Consider the following 27,446-nt stretch of genomic DNA (forward strand, 5'->3'; position numbering starts at 1 on the left):
CAAAGGTGTGGTTTTTAAAGCCAGTTATACTAACCTTTAAACAAATCTTCTTGAGAGGACATGAGATGGGGACTGGGATCTGACACTTGGATTCAAGTTGTACCTGTAGTTGACACACTTCTGACTTGACTTGGACTCAAGGTTTGAGACTTGCTCCCAGTTTTTGAGTTTGAATCTCTGGCTTCTCTATTTTCACTACAAGCTGAATGTCATTCATTGTGTTTGTGGCAATGTGAGGTGATTGGTGTCTTCCAAATATAGCGTCTTGTCTGATGGCCAGAAAGCACCATTTTGTTCTCATCAAACCAAAGAATTCTCTCCAAATGAACCATGGAGTCTCCCACATGCCTTTTGGAGAGCTCTAGCTGAGATTTAAATTGAGTTCTCTTAAACAGTGACTTTCTCTTTGATACTCTCCCATAAAGCTTTGGCTGGTGAAAGACTCAGGCAACAGTTGTTGTATGCAGAGTCTCTCCCATCTCAGCTGCTGAAGCTTGTAACTCCTTCAGAGTAGTCATACAGTCATGGACAAAAGTATTGGCACCTCTGGAATTTTTCCAGAAAATACACCATTTCTCCCGGAAATTGTTGCAATTACAAATGTTTTTGTATACACATGTTTATTTCCTTTATGTGCATTGAAACAACATAAAAAAAGCAGAAGAAAAAGCCAAAATTGACATAATTTTACACAAAACTCAAAAATTGGGCCAGACAAAATTATTGGCACCCTTTTAAAACTGTGGATAAATCATTTTATTTCCAGCATGTGATGCTCATTTAAACTCACCTGTGGCAGTAACAGGTGCTGGCAATATAGAAATCACACCTGAAGCCAGTTTGAATGTATAAAAGTTGACTCAACCTTTGTGTTGTGTGCCTTTGTGTGTCACACCAAGCATGGAGAAGAGAAGGAAGAGCCAAGAATTGTCTGAGGACTTAAGAAGCAAAATTGTGGAAAACATAAGAACAATCTCAAGGTTACAAGACCATCTTCAGAGATCTAGAAATTCCTTTGTCCACTGTGCGTAATATGATCAAGAAGTTTATAACCCATGGAACTGTGGCTAATCTCCCTGGACGTGGACCGAAGAGAAAAATGGACAAAAGAATGCAATGCAGGATAGTTGGAATGGTGGATAAACATCCTCAGTCAACTTCCACACAAATTCAGGATGTCCTGCAGACTCAGGGTGCAAAAGTGTCAGCTCGGACCATACATGGTCATCTGAATGAGATGAAGCGCTATGACAGGAGACCGAGGAGAACCCCACTGCTGACAAAGAGGCATAAAAAAGCCAGACTGGAGTTGCAAAAATGTACCTGAGTAAGCCTCAATCCGTCTGGGAGAACATTTTGTGGACAGATGAGACTAAGGTAGAGCTTTTTGGAAAAGCACGTCATTCTACAGTTTACAGAAAACGGAATGAGTCCTACAAAGAAAGAACACAGTACCTACAGTCAAACATGGAGGATCAAAGGTGTTTTGGGGTTATTTTGCTGCCTCTGGCACTGGGTGCCTTGACTGTGTGCAAGGAATCATGAAATCTGGAGACTATCAAAAGATTTGGGCTGCAATGTAGGACCTAGTGTCAGAAAGCTGGGTCTGCGTCAGAGGTCATGGGTGTTCCAGCATCACAATGACCCCAAACATACCTCAGAAAGCACCAAGAAATGGTTGGAGACAAAGCGCTGGAGAGTTCAGAAGTGGCCAGCAATGAGTCCGGATCTAAATCCCATTGAACACCTATGGAGAGATCTCAAAATTGCTGTTGCAAGACGGCACCCTTCAGATCTCAGAGACCTGGAGCAGCTTGCAAAAGAAGAGTGGTTCAAAATTCCAGTTGAGAGGTGTAAGAAGCTTGCTGATGGTTACAGAAAGTGATTGGTTTGAGGTATTTTTTCCCAAGGGTGTGCAACCAAATATTAATTTGAGGGTGCCAATAACTTTTTCCAGCTCATTTTTTGAGTTTTGTGTAAAATGATGTCAGTTTTGGCTTTTTTCTTCTGCTTTTTTGTGTCGTTCCAATGCACACAGAGGAAATAAAAACGTGTATACCAAAAAGATTTGTAATTGCAACAATTTCTGGGAGAAATGGTGTATTTTCTGGAAAAATTCCAGGGGTGCCAATACTTTCGTCCATGACCGTAGGTGTCTTGATGGTCTCTCTCACTAGTCTCCTTCTTGCACAGTTGCTCAGTTTGTGAGGACGGCCTGATCTAGGCAGATTTACACGTGCCATATTCCTTCCATTTCTTGATGATGGATTTAACTTAACTCTGGAGGATGTTCAGTGACTTGGATTTTTTTATCCATCCCTTGACTTAGACTTTTTAGTAACATTTTCCCTTGAGTTGCTGGGATTGTTCTTTTGTCTTCATGATGTAATGGTAGCCAGGAATACTTGCTCCAAAATTGTCTTATCCTTGGCAATGCCCAGAATGAGTAGAATAGAGTTTCTGGGTCCCGATTACACCACTGACAGATTTGATCAAATTCAGGAAAGAGTTGTGCAAAACTAGACCTTAACATGTGGAGCCTTTGAAGTATTTTGAGCTGAATATCATTGTGTCAGACACATATGGAGGCTGAGTGGACTCCCTCCAAGGCCATTCTCCAGGTTTCATCTGAAATCCTCTCACCAAAGTTTTCCTCCCATTTCGATTTCAGATAGTCTAAGGTGTTGAGGCCACCAACAGTAACTTATCATTAATATGGGATATAGAGTTTTGCTCAGATGGACATTCATGAAAACAATCCCCAAGCCAGCTAGTAGTGGTTTTAGAAAGAACTACTGAAAAAAGTTTTCTTTTTTAAAGATTTATTTTGGGCATTTTTGTGCCTTTATTTGATAGATGAGGACAGAAGATAGAGTTGGAAACGGGGGGGGGGGGCATGCGGTGAAGGGCCTCAGGCCGCATTCAAACCCGGGCCGTCTATGTAGATGGGGCGTGCCTTAAACCACTAGGCCACCTGCGACTCTGTAAAAAGTTTTCTAACAAAGTCTCTAATCTGGAGGGAGAGAAAACAATGTGATTGTTGAATACCAAATCCTCCGGCTATCTGAGCAAAAGACAAAATATTATTTTTTAAAATGGATCTGACACCTTACCCAGTCCCTGCCTAGACCACAACTGAAATGTAGTTTCTATCGATGAAAATATGAACAATGGATCGTTGAATTTTTTAATTTTTTAGTATTAAATCTTCTCAATTATGAACAGTTTCCAAAGGTAAGTTTAGGTAACAGATTTATTATTGGGGTTACTGTTAATTTTGCATTAAGAGGTTAGAGGGATTTGTTCATTTACAGTACATTCTAAACATTATTAAAAAAAATATGAATGCAATGAGAAATACATAAATGAATGAAACTGTCCCTTTGTTTGTGGTCTCTCATATTTTTAAAATCAACCTGTGTATAGGCAGCCGAAGAGAGCTCAGAGTCTCTTGTAAATTCACTGTATACAGTAAGTATAAAAAGCTTTACCCTGAACGTCAAAGGTTTAGGGAAGAATTAAAATGACGTAAATGTAAAAATCAATTTGTAGATGAGAGCCGGCCTAAGAAACTGAAGGCTCTGGTTGTTGAAGGACTGTTATGGTTGTCACGCCTCTTTAATGTGGTGTCAAAGACTGGGACAGTGTCTGTGGAGTGGCAGACTGGGGAACCGGATGATGTGCTCCAATTTTACGGGGTATCACACTACTCAGCCTCCCAGGGAAAGTCTACTCTAGAGTGTTGGAAAGGAGACTCCAGCTGATTGACTCCTCGCTGGGGGAGGTTCCTCCTGTATCCTTGCTGGGGGACACTGGGCCACCTCTTTAGCCTTGCAGGACTTCTTTGGGGAGCATTAGAGTTTGTGCACCCAGTCTACATTTGTTTTGTGGACTTGGAGAAGGCAATGACAAAAATCTAATATCATAGAATCTGTGAATGTGAAGTAATGTTCTGTGTGCTTTAAACAGAAAAAGATTGGAATTTAATATTATTTATGTCCGCGTTGTGCTTCAATGGCGAGCTCCGTCCTGCCGAGTGTTCACTTCACGACGATCCTATTAAAAGTTACAGAATACTTTAGCGCATAAAATGACCAGCAAGCACTGATTAATTTAATCTATATTTCACATTAAACAGGTGAAGATAAGTTTAAACATTTTTGAAAACCCTCAGTGGTTTCTGTTGTACCTGGAATGGCTGCAGCAGGAGACAGCACCTGTGAGTGTGCGTAATAATTTCTCATCACTGTTGTATACCCAGAAAGAAGAATTAGAGCATTTTTAAACTCATGTTGCAGCCATAGGAGCCAGCGGTGCACGTCTAACAGTTTGACCTTAGAGAAGACTACCGCGGTGCCAGAACTGTGCCCACACCGTGCTTGCACCATGGTGCACGAGTATCTGTGTGCCAAGTCTATAGGCTATGTGTGTGTTTGTCCTTTGCACACCTGTCCCAACATCATTAACAGAGTTCAGTCATCACTTTTAAAGCATGTTCATACACAGACAATGGTGCTGTGGGTGGAAAAATACACATATTCTTGAGGAATTTATTATTAATGTGCGCTAATCCCACAGCACCGTCTTCATGATGTTAATTAAAGTGGCTATTTTTAGTACCCCAGGATACAGTATAACCATATTACCACCCATTTCTAGTGAACTGTCACAAACACAGACTAAAGTGGTCAAAAATGTGGCTTCATTTCTCCAAAAATGACGCACACAGGGCAATGAGAAACGTCTGTCAAACAGTGATGTCTAATGCATGACATGCATCTTTTTGCCCAATAACTGTTAATTTTGCATGAGTTCAATTTATTTTAATACCTCCGGACATCTGGAATCCAGAGATAAGTTTTATATTTATTTTAAGGTTTTGTCTTTTAAAGAAAATGCGCAGTAATATTGTATTCTAATTCAAGTTCACAGATTAAAGATCCAGAGAGCGGTTTGTCTTAACTGAGACATATCCAACAAAAAAGAGATTTTTTGTCTATTTTTGCATGCTCTCCTCCCAAACACTTGATGTTTAACATTTTTAGCAATCCAAAAAGAAAATTCACAGGAAGGAATCATTAAGGGAATCGATAAAGAATCAAATTGATCGATAATGGCATCAATTTTGATAAATCTTATCAAGGGGGACTTGTGCTCATCTCTGGTTTGGACAAAAGAAACCTTTCTCTTTTCAATAAACTGGACACATTCTCTGAATTTTAAAGCTTTAAATGAATTGATCAGTTTATTTAGGTAATTTAGTGTTCTCCCTTATTTGCTACTTTCTTTAACAGAGGATGTCTTTGTTTTATTCTGAAGACCTAACCTCAACTAAATGTAGTTCAATCAGCTTTAAAAGATATTTTATTACCGTTTCATTTCCTTATTTTTCCAGCTTTAGTGTAACAACGCATTACTTTGCTAAAAAGCCTTGTAGATAGAAATCTAGCTTTGATCCAGAAACATGCAGTGAGAGGAATAATGTTTCTTTTTGTTTGATCTGCTGCACTAAATGAGCTTCTTGTGACCGTGTGTCCCCTTTGAGTTTTATGCTTTACATCCCAGAAGAAAGCTGGCCTGTGGTTCCTAATCATTGATACATCCTGCTGTGTCTCTTACCACAAGATCCTTTCCCTAGTTCTTATTACTTACTGGCTTAGTGTGGTTTCTGTAAGAAAGACAAAAGATCAGAGAGTGGTTTGATTGTAAGGAAATGCTATAAATGAAGCTAGGACCCATACATGTGTTTGATCATTTGAGCCATTTACATTTTATGTATATCCCATGTGAATATATGTTATGTAACTGTACTGTTTGAAATATTAGTATTGCAAGGATCAGCAAAATGATTTATTCCAGTAGCCTATGGTGTTTTTCACACATACACAAAAGTTCACAAATAAGCAAGCGGGAATGGTGGTGTTAATCACAAAAAACAGGGGTTTGACAAATATGATCATTCTGCATCCATGCATCCTTCATGCCCTTTCTATTCTGTGTTCTTTACTTCTTTCCAACACACTGCAGACTCCTGCTTTGTCAGAATCTTCATGTTTATCTCTCCTCCTGAGAATACCCCCAACACCTCTTCCTTCAAACTAATAGAGAAATTTTAACTTTTTTGGGTTTGCATGATAAAGCAGCTCAGGAAGATTTCATGGGCAGGATGCACTGATACTGTCCAGAAATGTTGAAGAGTACATGCTCGTAAAAGCTTAAGTCCAATGCTACTTTACGTCAATCCAGTAATAGATGTATAATTCAGAAATGGTGACCCTAAAATTATGCTCATTTATGCACTCAGTAAATGGTTGAAGCTCCTTTTGCACACATTTTTGCATCTATGTGATGTGGCAATCAGTCAATCAGTCCGTGGCACTGCTGGAGTGTTATGAGCCCAGCTTGCTCTGATAGCAGCCTTCAGCTTGTCTGTACTGTTGAGTCTCATCTTCCTCTTTACATTTCTCCAGAGGTTCTCTATGGAGTTCAGGTCAGACCAGTTGGCTGGCCAGTCAAACACAGTAATACCATGGTCAGCAAACCAGTTTGTGGTAGTTTTAGCTTCGCTGTGGCACAGGTACCAAATCCTGCTGGAAAAAAAAAATCAGTATCTCTATAAAGCCTCTCAGCTGATGGAAGCATCAAGGTCTCTAAAATCTCCTGGTAAACGGCAAACAGTGTTGGCTCTGGACTTAATAAAGCACACTGGATCAACACCAGCAGACACCCAAACCATCACTGACTGGAGACTGAAAACACTGGACTTCAAGCACCTTGTATTCTGGACCTCCCTGATCTTCCTCCAGACTATGGGACGTTGATTTCCAAATTAAATGCAAAATTTACTTTGATCTGAAAACAGGACTTTGGACCACTAAGCAACAGCCAAGTTCTTTTTCTCTTTAGCCCCGGTGAGACATTGATGACGTGTGGTTCAGGAGTGGCTCAACACTGAGAACAAAACACTTACAGTCCATTTCCTGGACCCGTCTGTGTGGTGTCTCTTGATCAACTGAGTCTGGCCTCAGTACACTCCTTGTGAAGCTCCCCTAAGTTCTTGAATCTGCTTTGTTTGACAATCCTCTGAAGGCTGATCTCATTCCTATTGCCTGTGCACCTTATCTTACCACGATTTTCTCTTTCAGTCAACTGTCCATGAATATTCTTTTGATACAGTGTCTGAGACCTTCTGTAGCTTACCCTCCTTGTGGAGAGTGTCATTGATTATCCTCAAGACAAGAGTGAAGTCAGCAGTGTTACCCATGATTGCAGTTATGTGTATTGAACCAGAGTGAGAGATTAAGAATTAGGAAACATTTGCAAATTGAACTTTTATACAGTATTCCAATATTTTGAGATGGTGGATTTTTGATTTTAATGAGTTGTAAGCTGTAATCATCAAAATTAAAACAAAAAAGTATTGAAATGTTTCACTTTGTATGAGATGAATCTAGCAATATGTAAGGGAACATTTAAAAGACATTTTCTGTCTTTGGCTTTGATATTTTGATGACTAAATCACCCCCCGTCTCTTTTTGTCTAAATCAGAGCTCAAGAATCGGCAGCTTACCAAAGACAGGGTCCCCTCCTCCCTGGCTGGTCAGTATTCATATACTAAGTTACATCATTACATTGTTTTATAAAAAGAGAGCAAGTAGTCTAACCTCAAGACAGGTCTATCTGTTTAACATGGCACGCTACTGTAGTCAAGTAATCTGTCAATATGCCTGATTATTGATTGGAGTAAGATCCTGTTAAGTTTACAGACAAATACAGCTTTTTTAATAAAACAAATAAAAACATGACATGCAACTGGTCTGATTGTACGGAAGCAACACCCCACCACCACCCAAAAAATATAAATATAAAAACCAAACTGCATAAGTGAGGTAATTTTCTACCTAAAACAGTCATACTTCAAGACAAAGAAGTTCTATTTTAGATGCTGTATTCCACTGGTTGTAAAGGTTTAGTCCAGTGTCCCACATGGTTCCTTGAGGGGGGGATTTAGGGGTCAGAGTAGTTGATTTTTATCTGTAAATTCACCCATAAAAACCACTATTGATCAGGAACACAGTAAAATATCTGATAAAAATATTTTGAGTTTGGAAACCGGGGAAAACATCTGTGGTGTCATTTCTGTTATTTTTCAAGGTCTTAGGGTTCATTACAAAACTTAATTTGAATCACTTTTATTGTTGTCCTTGTTTGTAGCTTGACATGAAGCATTTGTCTCCTCTGCTGCTGGCGTATGAAGACAGGATGAATGAGAAAGATGCACTTCTACAAATTACTGAGGTAAAGAGTGTGTGAGAGATTCTGCGCATGTGTATGTTTCCTTTTATTATGTATATATCCACAGTTAACTGTCAGCATTAAAACCTCAAACCCATATCAGCACATGGGGTTACTGAAGTTAATGCACCAATATGAAGTAACTCTCTTCTCTAGTTAATACACTGACCTGATACAACCCTGCTGCAAAAACAGAGCTATCCCTTTAAACACAAACACTGCTAAATATGCTGTCGGTTCTCATTTTTCAGCAGAGGTTTAGAAGGAGAGGATTTTTTTTTTTTTTTGCTAAGCTTCAGTGTTTTAGTCCAAAGCCCTTGTGTATCCGTCTGTTTTCCACACAGGAGGAAGTGAAGAAGCTGCGAGTTCATGTGGAAGAGGTAATCAAGGAAAACGAGAGGCTCCATGATGAAATTGCAAAGATTGGAGGGGTCAGCCAAAAGGACTGGTAAGAAGTAATACACTCTGTGTGTATTGATTCTGCCTTGTCAGCACTCGCCTGGCTGTCACAGCTCATTCTCATGATGGGGTGAAAATGAAATACTACCTTTTCTCTCTTCTGCTCGACTGCCTGCCTGTCCCTGTTACTTACGCTTATATTAGCTGAAATAAAAGTGGTAAAACCAAATCTTTAATGGTATACATAATACACTCATATTCTTAATGCAAGTACATCAACATGGTAAAGTAATGTATTAAAGGCACAGGTTCTTATTTATTTATTCTAATATTATAAACATAAGTCAGCTAGTACACATAAAAATTTCTTCAGACATGTTTTTGGACCAAAATTCCCTCTTGTTTGTGTTTCTTTATATTTAAGAAAATGTTCCCTCATGCATGGCTCTGACGACATGTTCAAGACAATAAATCTGTCTCTTTTCTCCCCCTCTCTCTCTTTATAGTCATCAACTTCAACAACAGGCCATTCTGGTTTTGCAAGAGAACCAGGTTCTGATTGATCAGCTTGAAGCTCAGCATGTTAAAGCCAAAGCCAGTCACAGCAGACACCGTGCTGAAGGTACTGGGTGGAGGACTGATAAAAAGACACATTGGTTAGGGATGTGCACAACTAGCCAATTAAATGTCAACATCCTCTCTTGGTACCAGGATTACAAGTCTATTATAAATACTTATATAACTCAAATTCCAAAAAGAGTTGGAGGCTGTTTAAAATATAAATAAAGACAGAATGTAATGATCTGCAAATCTCATATACACCCACATTTTATGCACATTAGAACATGAACAACGTATCAGATGTTGAAACTGGGACATTTTACCATTTCATGTAAAAAATAATAGCTTGAATTAGATTGCAGCAGCACATCTCAAAAAAGCAAGCATAGGGCAATGAACCGCTGGAAAAGTAAGTGGTCCTAATGAAAAATGTCTGGAAAAGCATTTTGCAACTAATAAGGTTAACTGGCAACAGATCAGTAATATAACTGGGTGAAAAGGAGAATCTTAGAGAGGCAGAGTGTTTTAGAAGTAAAGATGAGCAAAGGTTCACCAATGTGCACAAATACATCATTTCAGAAAATGTTCCTTAACTTAAAATTGCGAAGACTTTAAATATCCTACCATCTATAGTACATAATATTGCCAAAAGATTCAGAGATTCTGGAGAAATCTCTGTGTGCATGGGCCTTCGTGATCTTCAGGCCCTCAGGCGCCACAGCATTAAAAACAGGCATTATTCTGTACTGGAAATCACTGCATGGGCTCATAAACACTTCCAGAAATCACAGTCTTTCAATCCAAAATGCAAGTTAATTCTGTATCGTGCAAAGAAGATGTCACAAGAACTGCCACCATAATCTCTGAGCTAAAGCTCATTTAAAATGGACCGAGGCAAAATGGAAAATTATTTTGCGGTCAGATGAATCAAAATTTGATTTTTTATTTTTTTAGGAAACCATGGATGCTGACCATCCAGCTTGATATCAGTGCACAGTTCAAAAGCCTGCATCTCTGATGGTATGGGGTTGCATTAGTGCCTATGGCAGCTTACACACCTGGAAAGGCACTGTCAATCTTAAAAAGTATACGGAAGTTTTAGGCAACATATGCTCTCATTCAGACGTCTTTTTCAAGGAGGGCCTTGACTATTTCAGCAAGACAGTGCAAACCCCCTTCCACATCCATCACAACAGCATGGCTTCACAGTGCTGAACTGGCCTACCTGCAGTCCAGACCTTTCACCACTAGAAAACATAAAATGAGAAGTCAGAGAAGAAGACCCAGGACTGTTGAGCTGCTACATCCTACACCAGATACAAATGGGACAACATTCCTCTCCCAAAACTGGTCTCCTCACTTCTCAGATGTTTACAGACCATTGTTCAGAGGAGAAAGGATGCTACACAATGGTGAACATGGCACTGTCCTTACTTTTTGAGATGGGTTGCTACTATCAAATTTAAAATGAGATAATATTTTTCAAGAAATAATGAAATGCTTAATTCATCATCTGATATGTTGTTAATGTTCTATTGTGAATAAAATAAAGGTTTATGAGATTTGGAAATCATTGCATTCAGATTAATTCACATTTTAAAGAGTGCCCAAACTTTTTTTGGACTTGAGGTTTTATATGTTGGCTCTTGATGCCAGTCAAATATTGTTACTAAGTTCTGACACAGCCACCTACCACTTGTTGGGGCTGTAGCCAGAGACAGACTTAAGTGTCAAGAACATCCCTATTGTTACAACATCTTAGCATGTTAGGGGGCAGTCAGTTTTAGCTGCTGTTTTGTTTCTTGTTTTAGTTACTCTAAAGAAATGCAGCTTTAGTATAAATGATTTACATGTTTATTTATCTGTATGTTTTATGTTGTACTTCTCCCCCCTTTCTTCTCGCTGTAGTTTCAAAGGTGACAAAGCAGTTAATGTTGGTAGAGGCTGAGAAGCAGCGTTTGCAGCAGGACCTGGAGGACATTCCTAGGGAGCTGGAGAAAAATGTAAGGGAGGTTGAGGTTTTAAAGGCCCGCCTGAAGGATTCAGTCACCTGGGACGAACACTGCAACATCGCTGGAAAACTAAGACGGTAATGTGTTAGATAATTTTCATTTCTAAAAGATGTACAAAACTGTGAAACATTTATGAAACAGATTTGACTGTTTAAGTTTTTGATGTGCATGATCATTAAAAAAAGGGGGATTCCCAGTGCATTTCCAGGTTTATCATGATCAGAATGAGCTCTTTTAATGGCCATTTTTGTTTTGTTATTGCTGTAAAGTACAGATTCCAAACAGATATAAAGTCTGGGGTAAAATACATGTAGCAGCATATTCACCTTTCTATGTTTTTTCCCAAACAGGTTTATTGAGTGTTCATCCTAGTTCATTTTTAGTTCAGTGTATTTTTGCTTGAATTGTTTTGTATCGATCTGAAGCATATAAAACAAGAATAAACAAGTGAAGCACCCAGTAAAGAGGGAGTTACTGGTATGTGGAGAACAAATTGATTAGCTGGAGTGGGTTCAAAGCTCCAGATGTTTTGATATTTTATAGAGTTGACAAAGAAAACCAGTGGGAGTAAACAGAAGAGAAAGATTTCCATTGGTTGATGTTAGTGAGTACTATAAGGATGCATGTTAGTGGGATTTTTTTTTTTTTACAGAGAATAATCTATGGTTCACCATTTTGTTGTTTAATAATGTATGCACTTTGTAAAACTGTATTCTAACCAGGTATAATGTGCTGTGCAATATGCTGTTGGTTTCCAGGCAATTGGAGCAACAAGAGAGTAGGAATAAGAGGGAGATGGACAAGATGATTTACAAATTGTCAAGCCTGCAAGAGGAGAATAGGAGCCTGGCTATGGACAGAGCCAACCTGTCTGCTGATATAAAGAGGATGGAGGCTGAACTGGAACTCACCAAACAAGCAAATAGGTAAGAAATATTATTTCAATGAAAATTCTGAGGGCAGTTGTTTCCCATGGCCCTTTAAAAATATAATTATGCACCCTTCATATAAAAATGAAATCTAATTTAGGAATGTGAACAGTTTGCCTACAAATTGATTAGTAATTGTATCTCTTACTTGTCATCACCAGAATTAATGGACATTTAATTCAATTGTTAATATTTTTCATTAATGTAAGCCCACAGTGCTGGTTTAGTTTAATGTCAAAGCTATGATTAGTTTTGGCTGTAACTCTGGTTAATGGGTCTGCCTCCCCAGTCTGGGTGTATAGTTCCTATAAATAGTATTCACCAACTGGGATGTTTTACCCGTTTGTTGATTTTATCAATCAATCATGGTCAATATAGTTTGGCTGTCTGAAAGAAAACTCTCTTTAATGTCAAAATGAAAACATATTTCTACAATAAAATGTTAAGTAAACAAACATTTCCAAGGTAAAATAAGTGACTGACCTAACTCAGCAGAGGTTCAGCCAATTGGTGCTAGTAGTCTCTGAATTAGTGAAGTGGGGATCACCTGAGTGCAGTAAGTGTGTCTCAGGTGATTGTAGTATAAAGACACCTGTGTCTGGAAGTTAGTGTTTAATCAGTATTCCTGACTACCAGTGCAACATGAAGACAAAAGAACACTCCAGGCAACTCAGAGAAAATGTTACTGAAAGTACAAGTCATGCAGGAGATGGAAACAAAAAATCCATGGCACCGAACATTCCTCAGGGTTAAGCTGGGAGAAAGCTCTTTGGTCTGATGAGACCAAAATGGTGCTTTTGGCCATCAGACAAGATGCTATGTTTGGCAGACACCAAACTGAGTTTCGATACTTAAATACGAGCTATATATTCATTATTGCACCAGTATACAAGTGGGCGTAGTTGCAATAGTGAGAATGTTTTTAACTGCATTTTGCACTTCACAATAGCTCAGATCAGGTTAATTCAGCAGCTGCTCTAAAATCTGTTCTGGTCTCTGGGACCTTCATGTTCTCCCTGAGGAGCTCAGCTGAGATTAGTGCTGTTTTCTCTCATTCCGAAGTGTGAAGATTTTCTGATGGTGTTTCATTAACCATCAGTGTTTCCTCCCTCTTCACTAAAAGATTGTGAGGTTTCATGATCCTTCAGTTAACTCCATGTTCTTACTGCACTCCCTCACAACCATTCTGTCCTCTTTGAACCCCTGAGTTATTTTTTTCCTTCTACATTTTGCTAAATCTCTGTCCTTCTCCTTTCTGCAGTGTGTTTATTTTCCCCTTTTTTTTCCTCCCTCACTGTGTTTTCTTATGTCTGACATATCTGATTCTTTCCCTCTCTATTTCTGTTTTTCAGGAAGGCAGTAAGGAAGATGAGCATGTTGAAGCAGCAGAAGGATGAGTGTATGCTAAAAGAGGAAAAGACCCGTCACTATATGGAGGCTGTCGTTTCTGTGGCAGAGCACGTTTCCCAGGAGAGAAACCAACTGCTACAGATGGTACTATTGATGATACTGATATCTGAGAAGAATTTTGTGTTACTCATGATGCACATGAAACATATGGTACTAATGGCACCCTTGGGATGCCAGGCATGAAAATGCAGGTACATGCAAAGAAGCCTCATGCTTCTGTTGTTGCCCTTGTAAGAAGCTGTAATGTACTGTGCTTTCAACACCTCAGATAGTAATTTCCCATGACAGAACTGACTCATATAAAATCACAGATTTAATATATTCAACAGAACTAGATGGAGGTTGGTGCCCACTAATTTTTCTTTTTAATAATATTAACAAAAACAAAATACAGATCTAAGCATTTATTTTTTTTAACTCTTTTTATTTTTATTTACATTCCCAAATGGTAAATGCAATCTGACATCCATTTTTGGACTTCATTTTTTTTGTTGAACCTTGATGCTGGTATGTAGGTGCCAACTTTGGTATTTGCAACTGACGCCTGAAGTCAAGTGCAGGCACCAACACTCATTCAGTGGGGTTTAAGGTAGATAAGATACTGGGATTGCTAGTTTGTAACTGATGTGAAGGCAGGTGGGATTAGAAAACAACCACAGGGAAGCAGATAGAAAATCAGAAAAATACTCTAAAGAGCCAAAACAGCAGAGGCATCATGAATAGCTGACAAACCCACTGAATAAGTATTTAGTACCAAGGCCCAGCTACATGACGTGTAACTAATGACTGCTGATCCACAGAGACAGAAAACTGTGAGGGCTTGTTATCTAAAGCTTTTTCACTGCTTGGAGTCATCTGTGTTAGTTCCTCAACAAGTGCAGGTTCTCTTTAACTCAAGATTCACACCACTTCTGTTAGTAGTGATAGGACCCATTAATACTGCACATAATGAGCCACATGATGTGATGAGTGTGACTGCCTGATTAATTCTTTTACTTGGGTGCCTCTAGTAGACTTATTTTTTTCAAAGCAGGAATGAAAGCACCACAGGAAAAAGTGCAGGTGTATCGGACAGCATTAAAACAACTAAATTCAGTTAAGCTGAGCTATATCCAGTGTACAGTAAAGTGTATATAAATTAGATCATGTTTTCTGAGACTGTGTGAGTTGTGCGACAGTGCCATGGTGTTTCACAGATTACCTTGTGTTTTTTGGGGGTCTTGTGCAGTATCAGTAATAATAATAATAATAATACCTTGAAGAAACCCAAGGATGCTTTACAGGAACACATAGACATGGACAAACTATGTGAGGGGTAGGATGAGTGTAAGGGGTGGTTTAGTGAAGACTGTAGGCTGTGGTGAACAGGTGGTGCTTGAGACATTTTTTGAAAATGTCCAGAGATGGAGCGCTAGGGATGTCTGCAGGAAGAGTGTTCCAGAGGTTGGGAGCTGCAGCACTGAAGGCTCTGTCTCCATAGGTTTGGAGTTTGGTTTTGGGCATGGAAAGTAGGCCGGTGTCTGAAGATCGAAGGTTGCGGGATGGTGTGTAATAGGCAGTATGCTGTACGTATGTTGTTTGTGCTTATCATCGGCTTCTTTGTTTACTTGTGGACTGTTGTTTAATCTTGTTTTGATGTATTCATACCACTGTGGATGCAGCTAAACGTGTGCAGTGCATTGTGTGATGTTAATCATATCACATCGTCTCTTATTTTGTCGTATTTTGTCATATTGTATTTAAATCAAACCAGACTGTAGCCAACCATATCATAGTGTATTGTCTCATCTTGTCTCTTCTCATATAGTAGCATATTGTATTGTCATGTCTCATCTCATCTCATATTGTGTTAGATCAAAATGTAACATCATAAAGTCTCCTCTCGTCTTGTCTCTTCTCGCTTTGTCCGGTATCATATTGTACCCAAATGTGTCGAATTGGATTGTATCATATCATATCGTCTTGTCTCCTTTCGTATCATCTTGCTTTGTCTTATATCCTTTTATATCATATCATATCATCCAGTCTCGTAACGTCTCCCATCTCTTATCCCATCTAATAATCTTGCGTTGTCTCGTATTGTATAATACAATATCATCAAATTGTATCACGCTGTATCAAATTGTTTTGTCTCTCTTCCTTCTTATTGTATCATATCATGTGTGACGAATCAAATCCTATGAAATAGAATTGTTTGACATTGTAAGATATTGTCTCATATTGTATTGTAATGAAATGCATTGTATCATGCCGTAATGTTGTATTGTATCGAATGCTATCATCTTATCTCGTCTCTCATCGTATCGAATTGTATCATCTTGTATCGAATCGAATCATCTCGTCTGATCTTAAATCAAATCAAATCCTCTAGTTTCTTAGTATAGTGTATTATATTATATTGCCTTGTATTGTCTCGCTTTGTCTTGTATTGTCTGTTATCCTTTCATATCAGTCTGGATGTCTGCTGTGATTACAGGTTTATGGAGTTGTGTATGGAAATCCTTTAGTTTTCACAACCTTGGTTCTTTGCCAAGTAATATTACAGTTTTTCTTCTTGAGTTGAAGAAGTCACCTGTTAGACAAACTGTGATGTTGGCGTACCCAAAAAGGTCTCAAAATTCATAAAAAAAGAAGGTTTTACATACATCTTGATTTTTCTTTAAAGAGTCTCAAAATTACTTTCTGAAGGTCTGAGTTTTCTTTAGTTCTTGCAAAGGATTGTTTAAATAGCTTAACGTCATGAATGTGTTAAATGCATAAGGTTTCATGTCTTATTAAGTTCATCACTTATTGTTCATTAATCAAAAGTTCCATATAGCTTTATATCATAATAAACTAAACATCCCTGCTGCTCACCTGCTGATGTTGGCTTCTACCCCTGTTGTCTGTTGGTTGTTTTTAACTGCTAAGAGCTGTTCCTGTGGGCATTTGTCTCCATGAGTTTTGTTGTGTTTGATTGAGCTGTGTAAACTTGGCAATTAAAGGTCACATATTATGCAAAATACATTAGTTCAGGCTTTTCTAGCTGAAATATTTGCCCCCAGCTTGTCCTCAGCCCCCCCAAGAATCAGAAAAATCCATTCTCTCCCCCCCTCTCTTTCTCCACCTTTCAGAAAATGTGTGCTGAAACTAGCTATTCTCAGATTGTCCCCTCATGATGTAATGTGGGGAGTTAAGCACCACCCCCAGGTTCGGTTGGCCCAGAAGAAAGTTCTGCCCTCCTCTCCTCAGCTGGGTGCTGAGAGAAGGATCAGGAGAGCCACATCCATTAAACCACATCCATTTCCTGAGAGGGGTGGAGTCAGACAGCTCAGTAACATTTAAAGCTACAGACATAGAAATAGCTAGTCTGAGCAGGGCTAAAACAGAGTGTTTCTTAGACATGCAAAAATCTAATACTGGAGTGTTTCTTCACCAACAAACTTCACAGGCATGTTTTGGGGACCTCTGAGGCCAATATTGTCTTAAAGAGGCAAAATATGTGGCCTGTAAGCAAATCATTTGTATTTATGATCAAACATGAAGGAAATGTCAGCAGGGTGGGGATCTAACATTGTCTCTGGGACAGATCAGAGATGTGCAGTTTGTAAAACAGTGGCATTTCAATAGGAGGGACTACACACAACCTGAAAAACAAACACAAAGAATTGTGACAGTTCTGTGTTTTCCATGTTTGGTATCCTCATTTTTATTTCTCTGCACATTTACTGTTCTTACTCCAAAACAGAACTGTTATTAAAGCTTTTTGTGTTAGGATTTTTGCACCACAAAGGACTATTATAAACTGCTGCTGTCTTAACTGACTGTGCCTCTTTTCCTTTGTCCACCTTTTCCCCTCCTTCATCCAATGGTTCATTTAATCCCTCTCCTATGTTTCTCTCTTAGATCAGTAACCTCCCGTCTTCCCTTTCTGCCTCTTTAGGCTTCAGTACTCCAGGAGGAAAAGCAGAGATTCATTGGCAGGATCCTGAAAAACACGGTGCAATTCGGAAAACTACAGGAGGATGTCAAAGTAAGTTCCTTTATTCATAAAACTCTTATTCTGAGACCAAGTCCCATGAAAAGCCTCTTTTATCTTAAAATGAGTCAGTTTTATAAAAGGTTACTCACAGACTTCCATGGAGTGTTTCATCTTGCAGTGGCCAAATCATTTACATAAAGAAATCTGATATTCTGTGTACATTGTGCCTTATGTAATCTTATAAGAAAGAAACAGCATGGTTTCCATCTCTTCTGTGGAAATAAATTTGAGAGTACTCTCACCATGGCAACCTTTCTTACATCCACCTACTTAGCCATCTTGGTTTGATAGCTAACGCTATAATTGACAGACGTCCTGCCACGTGCTTGTGCAGCCCCTCAGCATGGGTCTGTTTGTTTGTTGTGCTGAATGTGAACAAAGCACGAGTCTGGTGGTAATCGGGCCTTGCTCCAGGGCGAGCACGCTCATTGTGATCCAGCTGTCAGCAGCTCCTGTCACTCAAATCACAGCAGGGAAAACGTCTCAGCAGATCTGACAATTTTATTAGTGTCTCTATAGCAACGGGCAGGAAAGAAGAGGTGTGGGCTTGGGTGTTTGTGAGTGTGATCAGACTGATGAGAGAGAAGAGTTGTGAATGTTAGGTGATTAGGAGAATGTTGCTCCTTTGTTAATAACTTCGTTTCTTCCTCATCCCCTGCCTGCTACACTGGATGTTTACAGTGCATTCGGAAAGTATTCAGACCCCTCTCACTTTTTTCAATTTTGTGATGTTGCAGCTTGATCCTGCAGTCGAAAAAAATATTTTTATAGTCATAAATCTACATTTAGTACCCCATCATGACAAAGTGAAAACAGAAGTTTAGATTTTTTTTGCTAATTAATTAAAAATAAAAACTGAGATATCACATTGACATAAGTCAAGGTGTTTTTTACCCTTTGCAAAAACACTGTAAATTTAGTTCAGGCTCCTCCCATTTCTCTGGATCATTGCTGAGATGTTTCTACATCTTGATTGGAGTCCACCTGTGGTATATTAAATTGATTGGACATGATTTAGAAAGGCACACACCTCTATAGAAGGCCTCACCGCTGACAACACATACTGTATCAGAGCAAAAACCAAGCCATGAGGTCAGGGGAACTGCCTCCAGGGCTCAGTGTCAGGATTGTTAACAGGCACAGATCTGGGGAAGGCTACAAAAACCTACCATGAGAAATCAGGAGGAACTGCCTTAGTTAGAGAGGTGACCAAGAGCATGATGGTACCTCTGACTGAGTTCCAGAAATCCTGGGTGGAAATGGGACAAAGTTTCAGAGGGACAACCGTCACTGCAGTCCTCCACTGATCTGGGCTTTATGGCAGAGTGGCTAGACTGAAGCCTTTCCTCAGTGCATTTTCATATGTGTTTTTGCAAAGCGTCTGAATACTTACAGTGCTAAACAAATTATTAGACCACCTGTCATATTTATCTCAAAGACCATCCAGCATCATGAAGTGCTTTAATGCGGACTCTTTCATTTTCAGTGAGCTCTCCACGTTTTACCATTTTGAACAGGAATGAGGAATTTCAAACTGAATTCACCCAAATTTGAGCCGGCTCATTAGGCTTCTCTGAGAAGTCAGAAATTAATCAAGCATAATATTCAACCACTAAAACTAATTTTTCTGTTCAGGACTGCAAGTAAATAACAATAATTTGACATATTAATCAAGAAATATTAACATGCTTTACTATTTTTTCAGTTTTTTTGTAGATCAGTACATTTGACAATTCATGGATAACAATAATAGTTACATTTTAGCATTAAAAATATCATTTCAGTTAAAGAGCTTCTACATATTGGTGTATTAACCATTGCAGAAACATAAAAAAATGATTTTGGTAATTACCAATGCTGTTGATTTAGGGCAGCTGTGGCAAAAACTTTACTTTGGTTAGGGTGGTCTAATAAATTTGTTAAGCACTGTATGTAAATGTGATATTTCAGTTTTTAGTTTTAATTAATTTGCAAAAAAACCCTAACATATTTGAAGTTTTTACTTTGCCATGGTGGGGTACTGAGTGTGAATTAATAAGAATAAAATGATTTTTTTTCTGCTCTAGCATCAGGCTGCAAAATAACAAAATTGAAAGAGTGGGAAGGCGGTCTAAATACTATCTGAATGCACTGTAAAAGCATGAAAAGCAATTTTACCCCTCTTTTTTGTGTTAAGAGCTTTAGCTGTTAGGTCTTTAAGACCTGCTGTAAGACTATGAAGGCATTTACATGTAGTCAGCTAAAATACATGTGCATGACATACACAGACAGATCATTTATAGAAGACACAGTTAAAATAATAAGTTCCATTTAACTCATCCTTCTTTTTGGTTCAGTCAGTTTTTAACCAAAAAGGAAAATAAAAAAAGAACAGCACTAAAGAGCAGAAGAGGTTGACTTGAGAAGTGAATTTAAGAACTGCTCAACTTGAATGGCAATAATGACTACATTTTTATATATTACTAAATGTAATTATTATACATTTATTATTTGTTTTTCTCTTCATTGTCATTATTTTTGCTAATGCTAGTATTACAATAATCAGTTTACATGGCTGTTCTTGCAAATTCACAACACACTGTCCCTGTTATCGTGGAAATTGATGGTTTGCTGCTGTGGATCTGCCTGTCTACAATTGCTTAATCTACTGACATCATACTTTCTATTATCACTGTTGGAACAGTTACATTGGATCTAAGAGCAACTCTAACTGCTTTAATCATTAGCAATAGGTAGTCATCCTAGCTGCTAATGCTGATATTGTAGTATTCTGTTTCCTATCAATCATGGCTGTTATGGCTAATTCTTTACATATTGTTACCATCATTGTTGATGTTATAGTTATGTCCTGCAAAATGGAAGATATGTTTATGGCCTGAACAGCCTTAAATTTCTCTTCTATTTGTTGTTTTGTTGTTTCTCTTGTCCCTCTTTCTGCATCACACTGTTCTCATTTCCCCAACCCTCTACCCCCCTAATCTTTTTTCAACCCCAGTGTCATTTTGGAAACTGGCTTTCAACATGAGTCTGGTTCTGCTTAAGGTTCCTGTTAAAGGGAAGGTGTCCATTCCACTGAAACAAGGCTAAATGATGCTAGCACTGAGCTCATAGTTAATAGCATTGGGTCTTGTAATCAAACATCGAAGAGTTCGTTTTTTTTATTTAACACCATAGAAAAACTGAAAAAACCTCATTTAAAAATTATTTTAAAGGAGTTACCAGAATAAAGTTATCAATAGTAACACAGTTTTCAGCACAACCCCATACAGAAGGAGAATTTAACTTAATCCTTTCTTCCTGCCGCATGCTGTTTTTATAACACACCACTGAAACTGGGGTCACCAAAGAACTTAAATCAGTTATCAATAAAAAGATAATTTTCTTTTCTGCTGATCCACTGGAGATTAAAGGGGTCTCCAGTGGAAATGAGGAAGGCTTAACTGAGGTTTAGAAAAGGAATTGAATATTGGTTTAGTAGAGAGGACTTTAGAGAAGCCTGGAGGGGAATAAATTTTATTGTATCAATCAATCAGTCTTCCTGTCAGACCAAGCATCTTGTCACTGTAAATGGAATGGATGATGCTGACTTGGCAGGTATGTTTAATTCAATCGTCTCTTTTTGGGAAAGGCCTACTAGCTCATTTCTAACTGTTACTTAATGCAGTCATAAAGAGTTTTGTTGCCAATTCTTCACAAACTAACATATTATCATCTTTGAACATGCTGCATTAGAAGTTTAGTATCAGCTTTTCCACTACACAATCAACATCCATTATGAGTTGAACATTTATTAAACTGTTTTTAATTGCAGCATTATTAGTTTAGCGCAAGCCCTTCAGCAATACATTAAACTCGTTTTATGGATTCTGTACTTCAGCCTTTCCAGAATATGTTCAACATCATTTGTTCTTACAGTTGTTGTTTTACTAAGACGTAGCATTAGTTGGGTGTCAGCCATTCATCAGCAAATTCAGCTTCCTTCACAGATAGTATCATTCAATTTTTTTCAGACATAGCATTAACAGTTGGGTGTCAACCGTTCAACAGAACATACAGGTTACTTCATAGGCTTTATCATTCAATTTTTTTAGATGCAGCATTAGCAGTTGGGCACCAACCATTTAGTGATACATTCATCTTCTTTTATAGATTATATCATTTAATTTTTTATTCGCTGCATTAGCAGTTCGGATTCAGACATTTAGCATTACATTCAGCTTCTTTCATAGTGTTATTTAAAAATTTTCAGACACAGCATTAGCATTTGGGCATCAGTACATTCAGCAACTCAGTCAGCTTCTTTTATAGATTATATCATTCAATTTTTTGCAGATGAAACATTGGCAGTGGTTCAGCATCTACCATTCACAGCACAGTTTCTTCTGAAATTGCATTCTCTAGTTGCTGTTATTTTCTGCTAATGCTTGAGACACCAACTTTAAATACTTTTAAACTCAGCAGCTGCTGCTTTTTTGGTGTCAAACTGAGTCCTCCATACTTAACTCAAACTTTATTTATAGTGGATGTAATGCACAGTCATGCCATAAGTTTTAGGTATGTAGGATGCTAAGGATTCATCCTGGGCCCGATGTGCTACAACCTAGAGAGGGGAGGTGGCCTTACAATGCTGACATAGACGTGTGTTACTTGGCAGCCAAGGTCAAGCTTGGCGGCATCTCCTTTCACTGGGCCTTTTCACCTTTGGAGATATGCCCAGAGACCACTGGCAGTTTTCAGACCTTCTGGACATCCACAGCACAACCAGGGGCTCATGACAAACCTACTACCCACCTGGATGGTAGCCTAGGCCAAGCTTACTTCCCACATTCACCCCTTACTCCATCCTAAGGATCTGGATTGGAAAACAAATTGTTTTTCCATGCCCCTGGGAATATGGAAGGACATCCAGAGCACGACCTGGGTTGTGTCTATCTTCCTTCCACTCAGTGGAAGCATACTTGCCAAATCTTCACCTTATTTCAGCCTCAATTTTGGGGTCAAACTGTCACTGGTTACGGGGAAAAACTCAAAATGGAGGACCCAAATGCAGATAAAACAGAAAGATTTAATGAACAAACAAAAGAACTACTTACAACTTAAAACACCGGAATCAAAATCAAAGAAACAAAACAAAATCCAAAAGAGCACGAGGAAGCACGAGGAGTAACAAGCACTGGGAAGACATATGCAATAAACCGACACAGACACAGGGAGACACAGAGCTTATATACACAGGGAGTGATTAACAATGGCAGACAGGTGTGGACAATCAGACACAGGTGAAACTGGTGAAGGATAATCAAAGTGGAGGGAAACTCAGGCAGGAAGCAAAACTGGAATCACACACACAAGGGAAGGCAACTACAAAATAAAACAGGAAACATGGAACCTAACACAAGAAGCACACAAGGACTGAAACCCAGACACAAGAAGCTAAACTACAGAAACATTGAAAACACAGGAGGATACAAAGAACCAAGGAGGGAAACTCAAACACAGGGAGAAAAACTGAACATGAAACACAGGGAGTAAATCTAAACATGGAATAACTAAACAAGAAGCATAGGGAATAAACTACACAAGAAACACAGGGAGTAAAACTAAACATGGAACACAGGGAATAACTTAATACAATAAAAAACTAGACACATGGAAAATAACAAAAGCCCAAAATACACAGAAACACAAAGACTATATAACACTAAAGGCTGAACAAAGGAAACACAAGGGCTACAGATAACATCTAAGAACTAAACCAAATACAAAGTCAAACTAGAAATCACAGAATACACAAAGGATAACCATAGGAAAACTCAGAAACATAATAAATCAAAACCTGGATCATGACACAAACATACTTAAAACTTAAGCACTGTACTGTATGTTGCCTGCATAAGAATTAAAACCTGCAGGGATTTTCATTGAAGGTTGTGCCAGAAGAAGAGCACAGAATGTAATTACATTATTCATGTGTAATTAAAATTCATGTCACTCCATTTCCCTGAAACACCTGAGAATGTTAAATATTTTATTAAGTGCACAAATACATCCAGTCGGCATATGCATGATCCATACTGCTGGAAGTCAGTGTAGGATAAGTATTTACACATTTTGGAAACCTCTCTGCTCTTAGCTTGTATGTATTCTTTGAAAAAACTTAGCATGACAGTGAAAATTCATCACCATAGGGACACATAACTCCTGTCAATCAATTGATCTTAAAGAATATAAAAAATGGAGGACCTCCCCCATGTACAGAAGCTTTTATCTACACAATGTTTTTTTTGTTACAACGCTAGGGCTGGGTTTTTTCCCACAGCCTCACGATATGATACGATAATACGATAAGATAATTACCATGATTCAGAGGCCAAGATAAGATACATATCACGCTATACCTTAATCCTGGATAATATATATCCTATTACAGTGTTTTTCAACCTTTTTTGAGGCACGGCACAGTTTTAGATTAAGAGAAATCCAAAGGCACACCACAAGTCAAAAATGAAAGTTTGTTCCCGCATGCTAACAAAATAGTCTGTGTTCTTGTTTTGAAGTGACGGGTGTTTTATTTGGAGATGGCGTTTAAAGTTTCTTGGGATCAAAGCTGTTAGATAGCTTTTCCCCACACACCAAGTATAACGGAGTTGGTACAGTCGGATCTCCGGTGAAAGTGAATACAAATGAAAGGTAACTTTCGCTGTACTGCCTCGAACTTACCGCTTTTGGATTCTTTTGACCACCACTCACACTTGACATCTCATCTGGGTTAGAATTTTGACCAGGACCCTGGTCAGAGTCTTCATTTTTCCTTTTCAAATATTTATCCATTGCTGTAACACTTCTCGTCACCGCTGTTTATCATGCATCGCTATTTCTGTTGTCCTAAATTAAAGAGGTTATCACTGCGCTCCCTACTGCCACCCAGTGACATGGAGGAGTACTCTTACCAGTCGAAACATTGCTGGCACAGACGCTGAACAATTACGTGCAGTGACTAAATAATATATTTTTTTAACCTATTAAGTGAAATTGGATAATTTCCCACTGCGCACCTGGCGATCTCTCACAGTAGTGTGCTGCGGCACAATGGTTGAAAATCACTGTCCTATTAAACATGTCCTACACAGAATTCATTCTAGAGCTGGTCTTTATTTTGGAGGTTAACCACAAAGGCAAATATTTAAGGATCCTACAGCTAAAAACAGTTTATTTCAGATCCTCAGAGATTAAAGAAGTAAATCAAAATATTATTTTAATAACCACTGAGCTATTGATGAATGCAAAGACAATAATAATGAATGATTCAAGCTTGAAATGGCCTTCTTTGTTTTCTCTCTTCATATTCATTTTTCATGCAACAATAATACTCTGGTTTCACTTGACCATAAGCTCATTTGTATTGCAAGGATGTGTTTGCTTTTCATCTGCATATAACAGCACAACAGTTTCTGTGATGAACTGGGGAGTGGGGATTAAACAGTGTGACTCACACCCAGTAAGCAGCTGCCTGAAGCCTTCGTCATCAGCTACAGTGCTGTGAAAAAGTATTTGCCCCCTTTCTGATTCATGATTTTTTGCATATTCATCACACTTCAATGTTTTGGATCATCAAGCCAATTTTAATATCTCACAAAGACAACCCTGGTAAATAGAAAATGCAGTTTCTAAATGATGATTTTGTTTATTAAGGGAAAAAAATCCAAATCTTTCTGGCCCTGTGTGAAAAAGTAATTGCCCCCTAAACCTAATAACTGCTTGTGCCTCCCTTGGCAGCAATAACTGAAATCAAGTGTTTGCGATAACTGATGATGAGTCTTTCACATCGCTGTGGAGGAATTTTGTCCCACTCGTCTTTGCAGAATTGTTTTAACTCAGCCATATTGGAGGGTTTTTAAGCATGAACTGCCTGTTTAAGGTCACACCACAGCATCTGAATTGGATTTAAGTCTGGACTTTGACTTGGCTACTCCAAAACCTTAATTTTTTTTTTTTTAAGCCATTCAGAGGTGGACTTGCTGGTATGTTTCAGGTCGTTGTCCTGCTGCATAACCCAAGAGTGCTTGAGGGCACGAACTGATGGTTAGATGTTGGCCTTCATGATTTTCTGGTAGACAGCAGAATTTATTGTTCCATCAATCACAGCAAGTGGTCCAGGTCCTGAAGCAGCAAAGCAGCCCCAGACCATCACACTGCCACTACGTTTGACAGCTGACATGCTGTTCTTTCTATCAAATGTTGTATTATTTTTACGCCAGATGTAATGGGCCGCAGTTGAACTTTTGTCTCGTCAGTCCACAGAATATTTCTCCAAAAATCTGTGGATCATCAAGATGTTTGTTGGCAAATGTGAGACAAGCCTTTGTGTTCTTTTATGTCAGCAGTGGTTTTGGCATTGGAACTCTCCTATGGATGCCATGTTTGCTCAGTGTCTTTCTTATGGTTGAGTCATGAACTCTGACCTTAACTGAGGCCAGTGAGGCCTGCAGGTCTTTGCATGTCATTCTGGGTTCTTCTGTGACCTCCTGGATGAGTTGTCGTTGCACTCTTGGAGTCATTTTGGTTGGCCAGCCACTCCTGGGAAGGTTTAAACAGTTCCAAGTTTTCCCCATTTGTAAATAACGGCTCTGACTGTGGTTTGCTGGAGTCCCAGAGCCTTGGAAATGGCTTTGTAACCTTTTCCAGACTGATAGATTTTAATTAGGGTTAACCTGATTCCAATACCACTATCAGAAGTACATCAAATACTGCTTAAAATGCAGGTATTAGTATCAGTGAGTGCACAAGTTAATGCACCAATCTGGTACTGTTTGGTTTAGCTTTATATTTTGCTTTGTTTAGCCATGCTAAGTGTTAGCGCTATAGACCGGAAATCAATTCTTCTTCGCTGCCGGAAAGCAGTGCATGCACGGGCTACCATTTTAAGAGCAGCAAAGAGGAACCAAAGGACCCGCCGCAGCAGAAAAGAATGGTGGAGAGAAATTTTTACTTTAAAGTATCATTCAGTATTGGATGTGATAACAAAATCTGACCCTATGCAGCTAGTCTAGCTGTTGTTGCTAACTGCTAATTTGCCTGGTGTCTTGTCATGTGTAAATGAAGATTGGTGTTTCTGCAGTATTTTACCTTGTTTTACATAGCTTGCATAATGCATGACTAATGTCCAACTCCTGACTTTGGTGATGAAGGAACCCAAAGTAATCCAGTATCTTTGCTTTTAATCTTGCTGGTAGCTGACAGACTTTTTGATCTAGTTTATATTACTGCCACTTATCTTGTTTTGGTCTGAAGGGTATGCTCCATCATAAAGTTTAGCGTCTGCTGCCATCTCTTGGCTTTTTTGTTAAGGGAATGTGTATTTTAAAATTGCTGTCAGAGCCATTGCATCCATATCGATTCTGTAACATCTGCGGAAGATTGTGGAACAAATTGAAATCACACTTGAAATCAAAACATCCCCCACCCTACCGACTTTTAAATCACGTCTTAAAACTCATTTTTGTTCTTTGGCTTTTAATTCAGCATGGGAGTTATGTGATCTCTGTCCTTTTATGTATTTTATGTTCCTAATCCCTGTTTTTATGACTTTTTTTTGTTTTATGTTTGTTTTATGTTTTTATGTGTCGTTATTTCATTTTAAATGTTTTTATGGTGTTCTTGCCTGCTTTTATTTCTTTCCTCTTAATGTTTTCACTCCTGCAGTGTTTGTGATCTTTTTTTGGTGATTTTACTGTGCAGCACTTTGGTAAACTTAAATGTTTTTAAAATGTACTGTATAAGTAATATGGTTTGGATTGGATCTGTATCAACACACATATC

General features: G+C 38.6%; 1 protein-coding gene across 1 annotated transcript in view; it reads left to right on the forward strand.

Moving 5' to 3' along the window:
• cep89 (centrosomal protein 89) overlaps positions 1-27,446 on the forward strand; it is an 88,294-nt gene that overhangs the window by 9,909 nt on the left and 50,939 nt on the right. Inside the window, exons 9-16 of the mRNA XM_041794590.1 lie at positions 7,549-7,599; positions 8,215-8,298; positions 8,640-8,743; positions 9,201-9,316; positions 11,164-11,344; positions 12,026-12,193; positions 13,549-13,690; positions 17,529-17,618. Coding sequence (XP_041650524.1) covers positions 7,549-7,599; positions 8,215-8,298; positions 8,640-8,743; positions 9,201-9,316; positions 11,164-11,344; positions 12,026-12,193; positions 13,549-13,690; positions 17,529-17,618 — 936 coding nt within the window. The remainder of the gene's footprint in view (positions 1-7,548; positions 7,600-8,214; positions 8,299-8,639; positions 8,744-9,200; positions 9,317-11,163; positions 11,345-12,025; positions 12,194-13,548; positions 13,691-17,528; positions 17,619-27,446) is intronic.

The sequence above is a fragment of the Cheilinus undulatus genome, linkage group 1 (assembly GCF_018320785.1).
Source record: "Cheilinus undulatus linkage group 1, ASM1832078v1, whole genome shotgun sequence".
Classification (NCBI taxonomy): domain Eukaryota; kingdom Metazoa; phylum Chordata; class Actinopteri; order Labriformes; family Labridae; genus Cheilinus; species Cheilinus undulatus.